At 37.4% G+C, this 16,331-nt stretch overlaps 2 protein-coding genes across 2 annotated transcripts in view; one reads left to right on the forward strand and one right to left on the reverse strand.

Annotated features, from left to right (window-relative positions):
* The window catches only part of LOC127801146 (autophagy-related protein 2), a 30,126-nt gene extending 17,735 nt beyond the window's left edge, over positions 1-12,391 (forward strand). The window contains exons 4-15 of the mRNA XM_052336023.1: positions 1,353-1,528; positions 1,636-4,872; positions 4,960-5,072; positions 5,356-5,563; positions 5,793-5,906; positions 7,166-7,273; positions 7,369-7,501; positions 10,276-10,478; positions 10,867-11,063; positions 11,170-11,243; positions 11,360-11,586; positions 12,120-12,391. Coding sequence (XP_052191983.1) covers positions 1,353-1,528; positions 1,636-4,872; positions 4,960-5,072; positions 5,356-5,563; positions 5,793-5,906; positions 7,166-7,273; positions 7,369-7,501; positions 10,276-10,478; positions 10,867-11,063; positions 11,170-11,243; positions 11,360-11,367 — 4,571 coding nt within the window. The 3' untranslated portion in view covers positions 11,368-11,586; positions 12,120-12,391. The remainder of the gene's footprint in view (positions 1-1,352; positions 1,529-1,635; positions 4,873-4,959; positions 5,073-5,355; positions 5,564-5,792; positions 5,907-7,165; positions 7,274-7,368; positions 7,502-10,275; positions 10,479-10,866; positions 11,064-11,169; positions 11,244-11,359; positions 11,587-12,119) is intronic.
* A 689-nt stretch (positions 12,392-13,080) lies between these two features.
* On the reverse strand, positions 13,081-14,143 carry LOC127801147 (uncharacterized). The gene is made up of 2 exons (XM_052336024.1): positions 13,370-14,143; positions 13,081-13,252 (listed from the first exon to the last, which is right to left on the reverse strand). Exons 1-2 carry the CDS (start codon positions 13,773-13,775, stop codon positions 13,242-13,244), a joined length of 417 nt encoding a protein of 138 aa, XP_052191984.1. The 5' UTR covers positions 13,776-14,143; the 3' UTR covers positions 13,081-13,241.
* Positions 14,144-16,331: the final 2,188 nt, after the last annotated feature.

Below are 16,331 nucleotides of genomic sequence, written 5' to 3' on the forward strand. Positions count from 1 at the left end.
CAGTTACCAGATTAGTATATAAGGCTGATCCAATCTCTCATGCAAGATATAGAAGAATATTTTGAATGAAATCTGATTTCTATCTCTCTCAATTTCCTTCTCTCTCTCGGTTCTTCCTAATCTCCCTCCCTGTTTTGTTCTTCCCTAATTCCCTCCCATTTCTTCCGATCTAACTCCCCCAATTTCTTCCAATTACCTTTTAAACTTGTCATGAACCCTAGGTCCATGACAATAACCTTTTGAGATGTATTGTTTGGCTGCCTTGATAATTTATTTGATATTGAGAATTGATTTGAATTTTTGATTGAATGTTCTTTGAACTTGGTTATTGTTCTCTTTGGGTGTTGCATCACATAGCTTCTTTGTACACAACTACAAATGGTTTTAAAATTCTGAACACACGGATTCCTTGCCCAGATAATGTTGATTGACATGTAGGCAATGTTTTTAGCCAGTGGATTGTGGAAAAATATAAAGCCAGGAGGTAAATCATTACTTAAATTATTAATTGTAAGTTGATAATTTGTTATTTTCTTAGTGCCTAAGTGTTACTTGAGACCCTCTTCAATCAATCAGGGAATGCAGTTCTCATCTTATCATACCTTGTAGCGGTGTGATTGAGCTATGGGACTGATTTTGGTGATCCATGATTGTTTTGTGTTTCTTAAAGTTTTCCTGATGGTTTAAATGTTGTGGGGATGTGGGGTGGGAAAGAAGAGAGACCAATGTTTCTCTCTTTTTTTCCTCATGTGGATGATATCATGCAACATAATTGATGATGTTTAGGGGTGCAGAGAGGCCTTTATATAGATTAAAGAATGTTCCTTATTATCTTGATTATTCTGTATAATTGGGTTGAAGGAGGCATGATAGCTACTAACCTGGAGTGATTTCTTGGTTTTGTATGATTTTCTTAAAGGGGCGCACACATGGCTAATCCCTTTTTGATTCATTTTTTTTTCAATAAAATTTTATTATTGATTAAAATAAAAAAATTGGAGATGAAGTGCTAGCTTACAGTCATTAGGTTTTGGGCATTTATTGGTTACAGTCTAATCATTAGGTTTTGGGCATTTTTGGCATGACCTTCAAATTCGCTCACATTAGAAATATACTTATGTTATTGGGTTGGTGCACTTGCCTATCTGTGGTAAATCTTTCATGACCATGCATGCTTATTGGGTATGGTTTCTGTTAGTTCTCATTATGAAATAAACAAGGACTTGACTTTATCTTTGTGTTTCTCTGACTCTTGATAATCAATTGGTTCAGTTGGCTTCTCATCTATATGATTTTTTTACTTAATATCTTTTATTGGTTCAATTATGAATTTGTTCCTTCCACTTTTGTAGAACAGCAGCATGTTGAAACCAATCTTAAGGTAACTCTTGCTGGAATTTCTATTCTTTATTCCCTTTTTGATGGGGACCTGCAGCATTCATGTGGTCCAAAGGGTGATAAAACAAATGTTGGTTCAAATGTTCATTATCTGGGTATAAAAGTCCAGGACATGCTTCTGGTGTTGCAGGTAATGATTATGCTTAAGAGTTTCTTGTTCTATTGAGCTTTGTTACCTGTGCTGTGCATTTATTTTTCTGAATATTTAACTCATACTAATTTCAATAAGCTCAGCAGGTATGTCCGCAAGAAACCAATTTTAATGCAACAGTGGAGTGTATTGAGCTCGTTGATCACTTCAATCATGGATATGATAATCCCGAATTTGGTTTTCATGCCTGTAATGATATTGAAAAAGAGATGCATCTGATCCAACAAAAGCAGGCTGCTGTACACGATGCTCTCCCTCCATTTTGCTCATCTAACAAGCATCCTAAGTCAGATAAACAAAATGGATGTCAAGCTGCAGATTTTTCATGTCCAGTGTCTTGCACAGATAGAGGTATTAGCAAAACAAATTGTAAAGGGATATATAGTGATGATGTAGTAAAGGTTACCTTGCTCAGAACTTCAGGTGCCATGCAGTGCCAATTTACCATGAATTCTCGTTCTTCTGATGACAATTTTATGAGGTTGACATCTTTTTCATTAAAGCTGCCACCATTTGTTTGCTGGGTGGACTTCCATTTGATCAATATGATAATGGTTCTTCTGGAAGAAGTTGGAAAGTCCTCTGAAATGGATGGCCTAAGAGATGGATCTTCATCTGAGGGAAGTAAGATTTGCACTTTGTCTCAGCGGGAAACTAAAAGGAATTCTCATTCTAATTTGGCAACAGTGTCTCCGGAAGAAACTTTGAGAGGCAATATATTCCTCCCCACTGCAAGGGTAATTTTCTGCTTCCCTTTTAATGTTGACAGGGATTTTAGAACCTATTCTTTGTGGGATCAGTTTATTGTTCTTGACTTTTGTTCACAAGCAACTTTGGGTGAGGGAAGCGTTCAGACCACCATTCCATTTCCAAATGCAAGTTCTCAGAAGAGGTATTCTTCTTCGAAAACGTCAAGGTCCTTCCATTTGAATATAGGAGATCTTGGTGTCTACTTAATCAACTCTTCTTCCAATAGCAATTCAGGGAGTGACATGGGTGGGGTTGAGAGACAGACATTTTTGGCCGAGAACATTTTCTCTGCTACAAATAGAAGCGGTCACTTATCCGTTATTAGCATGCTTTGGCTGAGATCTCTGACTGATTCTGGGATAGCAAACAAAGCCAAGCTTTTAGCTACTTCAGAGGATTCTTGGGCTAGAAATTGGTCTGGAAAAGGTTATGAGTTTGCCTCTGTAACTACGGCAAAAGCTACAGAAGACTTAGGTAATCTTGCACGACAAGAGATGATTTTAAGCTCTGCTTTTTCCATGCATGCTTCTCTGCCTCCAGTTAAAATAAATCTAAGCAGTTCTCAGTATAAGGGCTTGCATCATCTTCTACAACAGGCAATTAATGGAATATCATGTGTATTGCATGATCCAGCTAATGCTAAGACTGATATTGTGTCTCAAATGTCAATTTTCGTGGAATGTGATTCTGCAGAAATTTGTCTTTGCCTGGAAAACGTAGAGACTGTGAAAGGGCCGATTCAGAATGAACTTCCTGGATCCTGGCATCATTTAAAGCTAGAAGTTAAGAAATTTCAGTTGCTATCGGTCTCAAATATTGGTGGAATTTGTGGTGCCAATTTTCTTTGGGTTGCCCATGGTGAAGGCAATTTGTGGGGTTCTGTTACTGGAATTCCTAGCAAAGAGTTTCTTCTGATCTCATGTAGCAACTCCACCATGGGTCGAGGTGATGGTGAAGCTTCAAATGTGTTGTCTTCTAAATTTGCAGGTTCTGATATCATACACCTGTGGGATCCGGAGACAGGTCAGAGTTGTATGTCCATAACTGTCAGATGTGGAACCATCATTGCAACAGGTGGTCGCTTGGATTGGTTTGGCACAATATCCTCCTTCTTCAGTGTGTCCTCTCCTGATATTGAACAAGCAAGTGAGAAAAATTTGGATAAGGGAAACTCTGTGGAAAGTGATTCTTCTTTTGTTCTTAATTTGGTGGATGTTGGATTAAGTTATGAACCATACTTTAAGGGTCCATTTACTAGTGAAGTTTTTGATTTTGAGACCAGCTCAGTCAATGTTAATGAAGTGATCCAAGGACAATATTTTGCTTGCCTCCTAGCAGCTTCTTCATTAAAAGTTTCCAACAAAAAAGTAGGAGATTGTAATGGTGACTACAAAATTAGATTGCAAGATCTAGGCCTGCTCCTTCATATGGTGCCAGGACCTGAGAATGTTGGTGGCGCATATAGTGTGGAGCATCTTCACAAGGTTGGCTACGTTAAAGTTGCTCAAGAGGCGCTTATCCAAGTTACTTTAAGAGTGAATTGTGAGGATGGCCTTCTTTGGGAATTTGAATGTTCTGACTCTCACATTTCCCTGGATACTTGCCATGACACCACCTATGGCTTGATTCATCTGGCAGCACAGCTTCAACAGCTTTTCGCTCCTGATGTGGAGGAATCTCTTGTTCACTTGCAGACTAGGTGGAATAATGTTCAGAAGGCACAAGAACGTGAAGAAACTAGGTTTGCCGGTGGTGATTCTGCACCTTCAACTTCTCATTCTTCGTGTCTAGGTATGAAAAGTAATATAGGTGCAATCAACTTGATGGATGAGATTTATGAAGATGCATTTCAAATGGACGGACAGTGGGATGACTTATCAGACTCTTCTGGATCCCCATTTCATATTTCAGTTGATGATAATCTTCTTGAAGAGACATATGACTTTAGTGCCACAAACTCTGACAGTTTTTCCTTTAATGACTCACTGCCCTTAAATGTATTGGAAAGTAGTCAGCCTTCATTTTTCCAGAAAAGCTTTCCTGAGTTTATAGAAGGCTACTTAACTGAGTTCAGCTCCATGTCAGATCCATCTCAAAAGAAACAATCATCTGATGATATTCCTGAACAAAAATCCAGTAATATGGGAAAGGGGGATGTTAAGAGAGTAAACAGTGGTTGGTATGGGGATGGCTCATTGAATATTCTGGAAGATCATCTCTCAGATGTGAGTAAACAACCTGGTCCTCAACAACTTGTAGCAGAGGAGGCTATTGCTAACTTTTGCAGAAAACATGATGATCAAGGAAAAGTGAGGGGTCGTGTACTTTTGAAGAACATTAATGTTATCTGGAGAATGTATGCTGGATCTGATTGGCCCAACCTGCAGAAAAATGCCATTCATTCTCCAGTTATCTGTGGAAGGGATAGGACTGTTTATCTTGAGCTTGTATTGTCTGGAATTGACTTCCAGTATGAAATTTATCCTGAGGGTGATATATGTGTATCAAGGCTATCTCTGTCTGTCCAGGATTTTAATCTCAATGATAACAGCCAGAATGCACCATGGAAACTGGTTAGCTTGAAACAGCTGGAACTTAAATGAGACCTTTTTATCTTTCTATTTTGAACAGGATCTAACACATGTTCTTTTGTCTGGAAGGTGCTCGGATATTATCAATCAAAGGATCATCCTAGACAATCATCTTCTAAAGCATTCAAGCTGGATTTAGAAGGTGTTAGACCTAATCCTTTGATTCCTATTGAGGAGTATCGGTATGTGTCTTGTTTAGTCATGCTGTCCTTTTTGGTTATTGTGACAGGATTTGTGCTGGTTCTGTACATTTATTTAATCAAATCAAATGTAGATTTTTTGAAAAGGAATGATCTCAGGGGATCAGGGTTCTTGTTAAAGGCAGTGGTCTCAAAGAAAACCCGCTTACTAATTATTGTTGTAGGGACAAGCAATGAAGTAAAGACGTTCCTTTCCCCTTTTTGGTAAATGTGTGTAAAGGAGCTTATTGAATATTATTTTTTGTTTTGATAATTTTTCCTTCAGGCTGCGCACTGCTTTCCTTCCTATGCTTTTGCAACTCCATCAGAACCAACTTGATTTTCTCATCAGCTTCTTTGGAGGGGAAAGCTTGTCTGTTAACCAGTCTCCACATGCTCCTCAGGACTTGACTGAACCAGAAGTGTTTCCAGGAAAGAGTAGTAATTTTGGAGGTCATACTATCTGTGAGGAGGCTTTGCTTCCTTATTTTCAGGTAAACAATTTAATTTATGTTTATTAAACAACTCCAAATTTTGCAGGAGTTCTAGAAAGTAAACACTAAAAAAGTTCCAAATGGTTTTTCTCAAATTTTAGCAGTATGTTTCTTCCCTCCCCCAATTGCAGTCTATATTCCTATCTCATCCATGTAGCTTGGAAATTATCTAGTCAATTTGTTCTGGTTTATGAAAAGTTTATGTTATGCTATTGAATTTTTTCTCCAGATGTTTGATATGTGGCCTGTTCTTGTTCGTGTCGATTACAACCCCCGCCGTGTTGACTTGGCAGCTTTAAGGGGTGGGAAGTATGTGGAGCTTGTCAACTTGGTTCCTTGGAAGGTAAATTTCTAGTTTATTTTAAATCAATTTCTTCCGATATACATTTCAAAAGTTGTTTTCAACAATAAAATAGCATCAATGATGTGGACAAGTTCTTCCTAACATGAGATTTGATGCTAAAAGTGCTGCTTCCATTTATGATTGGTTTAACAAGACATGAAATCTTAAACTTAAGTGCATGCTTTTATGTAAAAATGTGAGACTTATTACTTATGCTGAGTGAGGGAGCAGTTATAGATGAGGTTGCATATTCTGTTGTTTTCAACCGTCCAAACTTGGTTAGTTTTGTAAGAGTTGGAGATGACCATAGGGAAATATCTCAATCTTGGTTCACAACAGATTGGGTTCAGGTTGTTATGCAACAGATTGGGTTCAGGTTGTTATGTGACAGAACCTGACTCTGTGTTCTGCATATTAGATAGCCACAGTCCATTAAAATGCACAATTTATTTAAATAGGAAAAAACACTGTTATTTTGGTGCTGATTGTAGCTTTTACATATTTAACTTGGGGGAATGTTACTTGTAAGTTCTAAGTTGATCTTACATTTTTTCCCCCAATATAACATAGAGGAACAATTGGGACTGTTTACTGGTAACAACTACCTGGCATCTTGATTGGATGTTACTTCATTGTGACACCAGGGTTCGCTACCATCTTTTCTTCCTAAGCTTTTCTAATTCATGTTGGAATGACCACTTCTCCCCTCTTTCAGAACTCAAGCTTTAGAGTTCTCTTTTTTGCTTTGCTCTCTCCCCCCCCCCCCCCCAAAAAAAAAAAAAAAAAAAAAAGACTAAAAGGTAAATTATACAAGATAACTTGAATAAAATATGCTGGGGTAACTAATTTTACCCCTGGCAACATTAAAGCTTTCTTTTCTTTTTCCTTTTTCCATTTGGGCTTATATGTCTACCAATTGGGGCAGTCCGATGTGGTTCCACTCAACCATAATATTTTGTTGTATTTTCTAGAGGATTTTTGTCTGTTGTACACTGTTTCTTTGTCAAGTAATTCAACTGTTTAGAGACTTCTGTGAAAACCCTTGTGTTTTTGGGTTATTTACCTGTTTCAAAATTGGATTGCATGAAAATGTCTTTGGGATCTGCACATGTAGTCTTGCAATGGCACTTCTAAGCTCTCTTTGTATTCCATGACAAAAGATAATTTAGCCAAGTGCTTTTCTACTCACCTTGTTGCTGAAACTTAATGGTGGATTGGAAACTTAGCTTCTATTTCTACTCTAACGTGTGTTTGTGCAGGGAGTAGAACTACAACTTAAGCATGTGCACGCTATTGGTGTTTATGGTTGGAACAGCGTTTGTGAAACAATAGTAGGGGAGTGGTTGGAAGATATTTCTCAAAATCAGGTTTTGTTTGTCATTCACACTTCTGAGAATATAAGAGTTTTGAAAATTGAGCAATATCGTATTCACATTTACAGCTTATGTTTTCTATAATGTAGATTCATAAACTCTTGCAAGGGCTTCCCCCCATTCGGTCATTGGTTGCCATGGGTTCTGGTGCTGCAAAGTTGGTTTCTTTGCCTGTAAAAAGCTACAGGAAGGATCACAGATTGCTGAAAGGAATGCAAAGAGGTAATTGATTTCTGCAGTAATTTTATTTATTTCTCTTACCAAATAATAAGGGTTCCTTGTGTTAAATCTAAACGCTCTCCTTCTTTGGATCTTCTGGGATTCATCTTCACTTAAAAAGATTTAATTAGTTGAAATCACTTGAAGGAAAATTTTTACAAGCCTGTGTCCCTTTTATGCTAGAGCTAGATATGAATATGAGTTCACTGCATCAAAGGATCACTTGATAATCTGAGTAAAATCATTTACAACTTAGTTGATCTGTAATATACGACCTCTTATTTAAATTGGTGATGAGTGTATATAAACATTTTGGATGTTGTCTATCTACAAAAAACAAAAAGAAAAAGCAAGAGACTATTTTCCACAATCTGGTTGCTTACAAGTATCCTTCTGTAGCTGGTTTGATTTGGCTACGTATTGCAGTCAAAGAAAATCACAGGTTATCTTTGTTGATAGGCTTAACTGGATCTATTACCCCTTCTGGCCTTCCAAATCCTTTTCTAGTTCATTCACTGTGGATGAAATAACTCAACTTTGATGCAAGTATTATTGTTTCACAATACACCTCCTTTATGCTACATTTGTACACATTCTACTTTGTTACCAATGTCTCCAACTTTGCGAAATGATTTCGATCTCTTTACTTGTTTCTCTCTTTTATAGGCATCTTTCTTTCACCTGCATACTGATGGTCGGTTTGCTTGTCAAGTGCTTTTATGTATTTGTTTGAATGTTTTCAAGAGAAGACAGGAGTTTATCCTGAACTAGAAGCATAGAAAAGTTATTTTGCCTCTACTTTGTTTTCTCTACAAGTTATTATTATGCTCAAGCTATGTGGTCATGTTTGTAACTATAGGTTGCTGTCATGTGGATTCTAGCGATTGTGCCTGTGGTTGCTAGTTGCTAGAAGTAGTGGGTTTGATGTTGTGTGGAGTATTATGTTGACAGTGTTAGGGTCTTAGCAAGTGGAAACAGTGGCTATGGACTTCTGTGCATCATGGGAGGGTCTTACTTATTGGTCCTCAAATGTCTTCTTTGGTTTATGCACACAACTGCAGCCCCCACCCCCCCGGCAAAAAAAAAAAAAAAAAAAGAAAACTCCCACCCCCAGCCCACAAAAGTATCCAGGGCTCCCTGCTTTGTGAGGGTTGTTTTTTGTAAATGGCCTAATCCTTGCTCTGCAAAGAGGCTGTTCCCATAACGCAAGCCCATGACCTTCCAGTGACAAAAGAGCAACATCACTGTTGCAGTCGTGGAGGGCCTGACTGCTAGTTTGTTAGTGACATCTCTATCTTATAGTTATTTGCAGGTGATATACATTTATTCTTGGAAAAAGGTCTTCCACTAGAAGCACAGAATAATATAAAGTTGTGTTTGGATAGAGGGATTTTAAATGATGTAATTTTGAAATAATTTCATTTCAAATCCCTTTTTACAGGGATTTCAAATTCCTTCAACAATAATGTATCCAAATAATGGATTTGGAATTTCAAATTCCAGATGAAAAATGAAAGGGTCAAATTAGGGTGAGATCTGTTCATTTGAATAATAATATGCCATATTATTTGGGTATCCAGAATTAGACCTAGTAGCATAATTTTTTCCATGTTTTGGAGCATCTCTAGGTTATATTTATTTCTAGGTGATTTACAATTGTGTGGAAAGAGGTATTTCCCTTGTGGAATAGAGTAAAAAAGCTGGTATGACACTGGCGTAGAGGCTGTTTGGCTTACCCTTTTTTTATTGGAGCTTTTAAGTTAGTTAGCTGTTAGCATAAAAGTTATGTAGTGTTTAAGTTGATAACGTGTTTGGATAAATGTGCTTTTAAGTTGTCAGTTAATAGTTATGTGTTTGGTTTGTAAAAGTTGATAAGTTGTCAACGCTTGACAAAAAGACTAAAATAGACACGATGCTAAATAATACAAATAAAATTTATAAAAATATTATTTTTTATAAAAAAATTATAAATTAATTTCTAAATATTAGATAAATTATACATACTTGTTAAAAAATATATTAATATAATATATATATACACTTACAGGTATATATATATATATTGTATATACACTTACAGGTCGGGGACGCCACCGACGATAGAGGAGGAGGTGGTGATCGAGGCTAGAGGCGGCACCTAATGACGACGGCGATAATGGAGGAGGGTTGACGGTGCTCGACGACTTGTGGCGATAGATCTGGAACCAAATGCAGCAATGGCGCGACCCACCAACACTTCGGCTGCTTGCGGCGGCCCAGCTGGACGATGGTTATGGAGAAGGGGCGACGGCGGCAGCGGCAGCGGCAGTAATGGCTGAAGTGAAGGGAAGATGATGGGGTAGGGTAGAATAGTCTTTTACTTGGTCAACGTAGTAGCGTTTTGTGCAAAAACTTGGGGGTACCAGCTTTTCTCAAACGCTATTATAGTAGCATTTAAGCTAATTTGGGTTGCCAAACACTTCATTCAAAAACACTACTTAGCTTAAACGTTGCTTGTGCAGCTTATAAGCGGTCAAGCCGCTAAGCCAAACAGCCTCGTACTTGAGGGTGAGAATTGTTATTTTGAATAATATGCCATGCTATTTTGTTGTGTGCAAAATTAGATCTAATAGCATTTATTTTTCCAAAATGATGTGTTTTTAGTTACAGTATATATGTACTCTGTTTGACAATGGATTCACTAAACTTTCTAGATTTTAAATATTTAATTATCCTCATGTTACATTACTATCTTGCAAGTCCCTAAAGATGGAAATTACCCCACTATATGTTTTTAGGTACAATTGCATTTCTTAGAAGTATTTCACTAGAAGCTGTTGGGCTTGGAGTACATTTGGCAGCAGGTGCCCACGACATTCTGCTTCAAGCTGAATATAGTCTTGCAAGCATTCCACCATCTATATCATGGCCTGTGCAAAGCAGAACAAGTACAGATGTGAGATCTAATCAGCCTAAAGATGCCAGACAAGGAATTAAACTGGTGAACTTCAAACATTCCTTGAACTGAGATTGATTATCTACTCTTTTTGCTTGTGAAGTTGGATCTTGGTATATCATTTTTGCTTTGATTTCCAATTGTTTTGGATCTTGGTGATTGATCATTTACTTGTCATTGTGTACTGTGAAGAGGATGGATTGATTGGAGGAAAAGTGATATCTAATTCTATTGGTGCAATTTGTTTGAATCAACTTAACAAAAGTGGTCTTCTGGTCTTTCTTCTTCTATCATTCTTTTTTTTTTTTTTTTAATTTGAACTTTTGGAACTTTTTTTGTGCCTTTCTTCATACCTCCTTGGTGTGCCACCTCACCCTGGGTATTTTTACTTTTATTTGCCCCAAACAACATTTTAATACCCTTAACTTGACAGGCTTATGAAAGTATTAGTGATGGCCTTGGAAAAACTGCTTCTGCTTTAGTTCAAACTCCCTTCAAAAGATACCAACGCGGTGCTGGTGCAGGATCTGCATTAGCAACTGCTGTTAAGGCAGCTCCAGCAGCCGTTATAGCCCCTGCTTCAGCTGCTGCACGTGCAGTGCATTGTGCTCTTCTTGGTGTCAGGAACAGGTCGGTTCCTCTGTGTTCATGTGGTTCTACCTTTCCTCCCACTGGTGTAACTTGTCAGTATGCAACGAATCCTCAATATTCTCTCTTATTTGTATTATATTTGCAGTCTTGATCCTGAACACAAGGATGAGTCAATTAAAAAATATTTGGGTGCTAATCAGCCTTGGAAGAAAATAGCAGGTATAATCACAGTGGTGGCTACCTACTTTTTCATTTAAAATGATTCTCTTATTCCTTCTTTAGACTGCACATTTAATGATGACCTGACATTGCTTCACTTCATTACATGTGTACAGAGGGCTGAAAGCACAAGGAAATTCTCTATAACCTGTTGCTCATTTCAGAAAAACACCAAAAGAAAAGAAAGGAAGATAATTTTGAAGCTCCCTTTGGTTTCTATGGAACTGTATCATGTAAGTTGAAGCTCTCACAGGCTTTTACAAGCCCAACTTGCAGACGCCAAGGTTACTTTGAACTATGATCCATCCAGTTGCCAGAGAAGGGATTTGCATTTTTTTAACTGGTAAGGATCCCCGTAGCAAATGAATGATTATGGCTTTTAATCAGATTTCTTCCCTTTTTTAGCTGGATTATAAATTTCTACTGCCATTATAATGGTTGTTGGTGTTAATACATGTTTGTGACTGTTAACAGCTCGATAACCATTTTATTTAGTTGGTATCTCTGTTTACTAAAATACAGAAAAGCCACCATTGGGTTATAAACCTTAATTTGTCCCTTTTCAACTGTTATCTTGAGGACTTGACTTCAAGTACAGAAACTCTAAGATGTGTATTTTGGTTATGCATAATTTGATGTGTGCATGCTCCTCCATGGGTCCTGAATAAGTCTGTCCTAGATGCTGTTAACTCCACAAATTGCTGCAAACTGAATCGAACTTGTGGATAATTTGTCACCGTTCTATAGCTTCGAGAGACTGTAAAAGTTATCGTAGTTATTTCCCGACCCCCATCTACCCAACTTATTTTAGGTTTTTGCGTGTATATGTGTGTCTTTATTGTTGCATAACCCACGTCAATTTATTCATGCTTACAGGTGTACAGATGGTGAAACCATTCAACAGATTCTTTCTTTGCTGGAAGAGAAGATAAATAGTCCTGTAAAAAAGTGTAAATAGGTGGGCTTATATATATACAGTTGACCTGAAAAGCCGGGCCCTGTAATTATAATAACCCCTCAGCTTTAGTTCTTTGTACAGTAGTAGCGTACTTTCAGTATTCTTTGTGGCCGATCCTGTTTCTTGTACATAGCACGTTGAATCTCGATTCAATTTAACATGTGAATATACTTTGGGGGTGTTGCTGTTACCGTTACCGTTATCTCAGAATCGCATGACTTTATTTTAGGCCTCCCTTTGAATGTGTTATCGGAAGTTGTGGTGGATTGTGTCTACAGAGCGGAAGTTTGACTGTTAATTGTATGTACCCTTTGGCTTCTTGTTTATCATTCTCACTAACGAGTATTGATAGATGTAGTAGACATAGGAAACGATGAATATTACAATTACATTGATTAGGCAAAACATTGTAAATGCAATACCTTACCAAGCAGGAGATTTTTTTACTTTCTGGGCTGAACGTTTAAAACATGCATCTTGTGACATGCTTTGCCTTGGTAGGAAAAAAATCATTCAATGCAATTGTGATACTACAATCCCACTTATTGTATGCAATGCCCACTCGAGTGGTTCTGATACTTTAATGAATGCCATCCAACTCGAAAAGTAATCTCTGTGAGATAGTGTCAGCTTCTAAGGACCACTCAATGCAGATATCCCATATGAGATAAGTGCAAATCTCGAACCAGTTTCCCTGCTCAATTTTCATGAAAAATATCATATGGTGGTGCCCTCAACTTGCATAATAGTGTTTTCAGTGGCTCTAGAAATAGTAGAATGCACGAAAGAGATGATCACTAGATTGAGGGGAAAATGAAGATCTTGAAAAGTGGTTATGAGCTGTAGATATGGATTAGATCAGTCAACACTCGTTCCTAATTATTAAATGAAATTCTTCATAACAATACATTTGTACAAGACTACCAGCGGCATGCATAGAGATGCCGGAGAAATGATGATGCGTTAAAACAACCAAAACCAATCGTCCACAACTGATCGCTAGCATCAGCCGCCAAAAGAACCTTATCCATTGCTTCCCTTCACTTGGGTCCTGCAATAAAGAAAACCAAAATCAGGCTGGTTCTTATTGATGTATATAATTAATAACAAGCTCTAGGAGTCACAGGACTCTACAGAGCTATATCCATATCCACCCATTGCTTCTCACCTGTCTTCTTGTTTGCATATAAATCCTCACTCTTATCACCTTTTCTGGGCACAGGATGAGGCCTCTTCAGACCCGTCCGCGGCTTCCACCAAGCTGAAGAACCCCTTGGTTGCCTTGGCAATTCATCCTCATAGTCATCATCAACAAGTAGTTCATCCCTTAGGGTCATCTTGGTGCAGTGTTCCTTCAAAGGCAGCAACCCCCCTCTGCGGATAAGCTCGTCCGCGGAGATCATGCCATAGCTGGAGGTGGAGAACTCGAAGTCCGACGAGACGGGTGGTTCTCTGTAGTTGCTTTCATGGTTGATCAGTTGATGGCCATCTGCAAAATAATCAGAGAAGGAAATTCTTGGGATTGAAGTGCAGTGGTCTTGCTGCTCTTTCTTGAGCATGTTTAGGTATGCCATGTGAATTCGAAGCAACCAAGTGTAGATGTGTTAGTATTTATACCGAATGGTTTTTGGGTTTTATGTGAACATGGAAATGAAGCCCTGAAAGGATTAAAAAATAACTGCCATTTGTATTAACTTCAAATCTATGATTGGATCTTGAATGCATGGACAAAGAGAAAAACACCATAGGATAACATAGAGGACATATTCCTCTTTCCTTCACAAATTTAAGATCTAATTATAGTATAAAATTGAATTGTGGATGCCCAATGTTACTTTGGTTTGTCATTTACCAGTCTGCCTCTGTGCCAAGGAGCATGCCAGGCATGTGAGGTCCATTTGAATAATTGGTATCATGTCTCCAAACTAATATTCTTGAATGGGTCAATAACAATAACAATTATTGCCTTAATCGCAGTAAGCAGGGTTGGCTGCATGATCTCCGGCTCTCAAACAATTATATCCTTTCTTCAAATTTTTTTTGTTGGTTTTCCTCTATATATGTCTTTTGCTACAAATTTATTCTATTCTATTCACTTATCTTACAATTGCAGCTATTAATCTTTTGTATACATAACCAAACCATCTAGATTGTATATCAATCTTATTTTCAATAGGGGACACTCCAATTTTTTTCATGTATAATTTCATTTCTAATTCTATCTTGTACAGCCATACACAACACTTTCATCTTAATTATGTTTATATTTTGCACATGTTGATACTTAAATGCCCAATAAAAATGGAGTTAACTGAAATAGCAACCATTTTTACTTTGAAAATGCATGCAAATTCAAATGGACAAGGGCAGGCACAATGGAACTACAGCCAAACAAGCTTTTTCCATAATTTTATGACGAGAATCCACCTTCTATTACATCCGAACCAACAATGATTTGAGTTTTGGAAGAACCCCAGTTTTACTTGCATATGGCAATACTTATTTCCATAGACTCCACTTTATTGTATAAACAACCAACACAAAATTTTCCTTTCATTTGAGAAAGAAAAAGCCAAAAAAAAAAAGAAGAAATAAATATAGACATCTCCCACATCTCAAGAAAAGTACAAACAGAAAACCTGTCATGAAATCATGGAAGTAAGACAGGTATTTCTTCAATTGTTTCATTCTCCATTTTAAATACTGAAAGACAGTTATCTGATTGTCCCTGCAGCTCCAAATTGTAAATATTTTTTGCAATATTATAAAACCAATGCTCAGAATGATGTGCCTATTTGTGGTCGTTTTATTTGAAGTTAAAACACTCACTGTTTTGGTGTAAAATTTCAAAAATTGACACTACTAAATGATATTGACTTGAAACAGAATCAGTGGGATAACTGTTCTAGGATGCACATCGGTCCCAAATTACTCCATTTAAAATTAGAATAAGTATGAAGATGAGATATAAGAATAAAGCCTATTTGAAAATTTATTAAAATAAGTATGCAAATGAGGTTAATTGGGGGTCCATTACATCCTTAATTGTTCCATAGTTCACATGCCAAGGTCGATGGGGATGAGTAGAAAAAGTAAACAGGATATGTTAACATGAATGTGTTTCCTAGATGACAAAATTTATTTCATAATTAAAAGAGTTAGGGTTCATCATAGTAGCTGTCATCACAACTTTCATGGCACCGCCGCAAAAAAGTTTGGATTATACGAAAAAGCTTTCAATAGTCTAGCATTTCTATGGAGTAAAATGAGCTGTAGATACCAACCCAGTTGGATTCCGCAATTAATGGGTCAAAACCGAACAGATAGCCAATGCCGCTACTATATTTTATCACAGTAAATAAGCATTTCTTAAAGCAACATGGCATCTTCCACATCCCATAGACGAAGGCATGCCACATCAGAAATGCAATATTCAGGAAAACAATCTACTGTAAAAGGAAAAAGAAGTGATCTTAAAGTTTTGTCCAAATAAGAAAATTTTAAATAAAACCCAGTTAAGGGATTTGATTGACTAACGCACATAAAACCAGAGCTTAAGATAAATATGGGAATATAATGCAGGGAATTTGATCTACTGACCTTCACATAGTTTATCCACCTTTCAGTCGGAATTTCAGCAGATGCCCTACTCGGTCGCTGCCACGTGGCTTATTCTCCCCTGGTACAACTACCAAAGTTTCTGACTGGCTTGAAGACTGTACGCCAAACTCATGAATTAGCGGAAGGAAAGCATGGTCTAAGGGCACTGTCCCCCTTCTGGTTCCCATCTAGGAAGCAACATCTGATTTTATATTCTTAACTGAGAATCTATGTTAATATAATCTTTGTTTTCTCAGCACGATTTGCAATGTTAGATCAAGAGAGAGCCCCTTTATTTTCTTAATTGGGTTCTATGAATGTGACCTACTACTCTCTCTCTCTCTCTCTAAGATAAAGAATGTTTTATGCCATTCTCATCTTTTAAGTACGCTGTCTTGTTCTCTGCTAGTCTCTCCTTATTTTTAGACAAAGTAAATGATTGTCTCAATCTAGACCATGCACATGAGAAAATAAGTAGAAAATGCGACCAAAAAGAGAATCTAGACTTAGAGAACTTTGATACAATAAAT

This window comes from Diospyros lotus, chromosome 5 (genome assembly GCF_014633365.1).
Source record: "Diospyros lotus cultivar Yz01 chromosome 5, ASM1463336v1, whole genome shotgun sequence".
NCBI lineage: Eukaryota > Viridiplantae > Streptophyta > Magnoliopsida > Ericales > Ebenaceae > Diospyros > Diospyros lotus.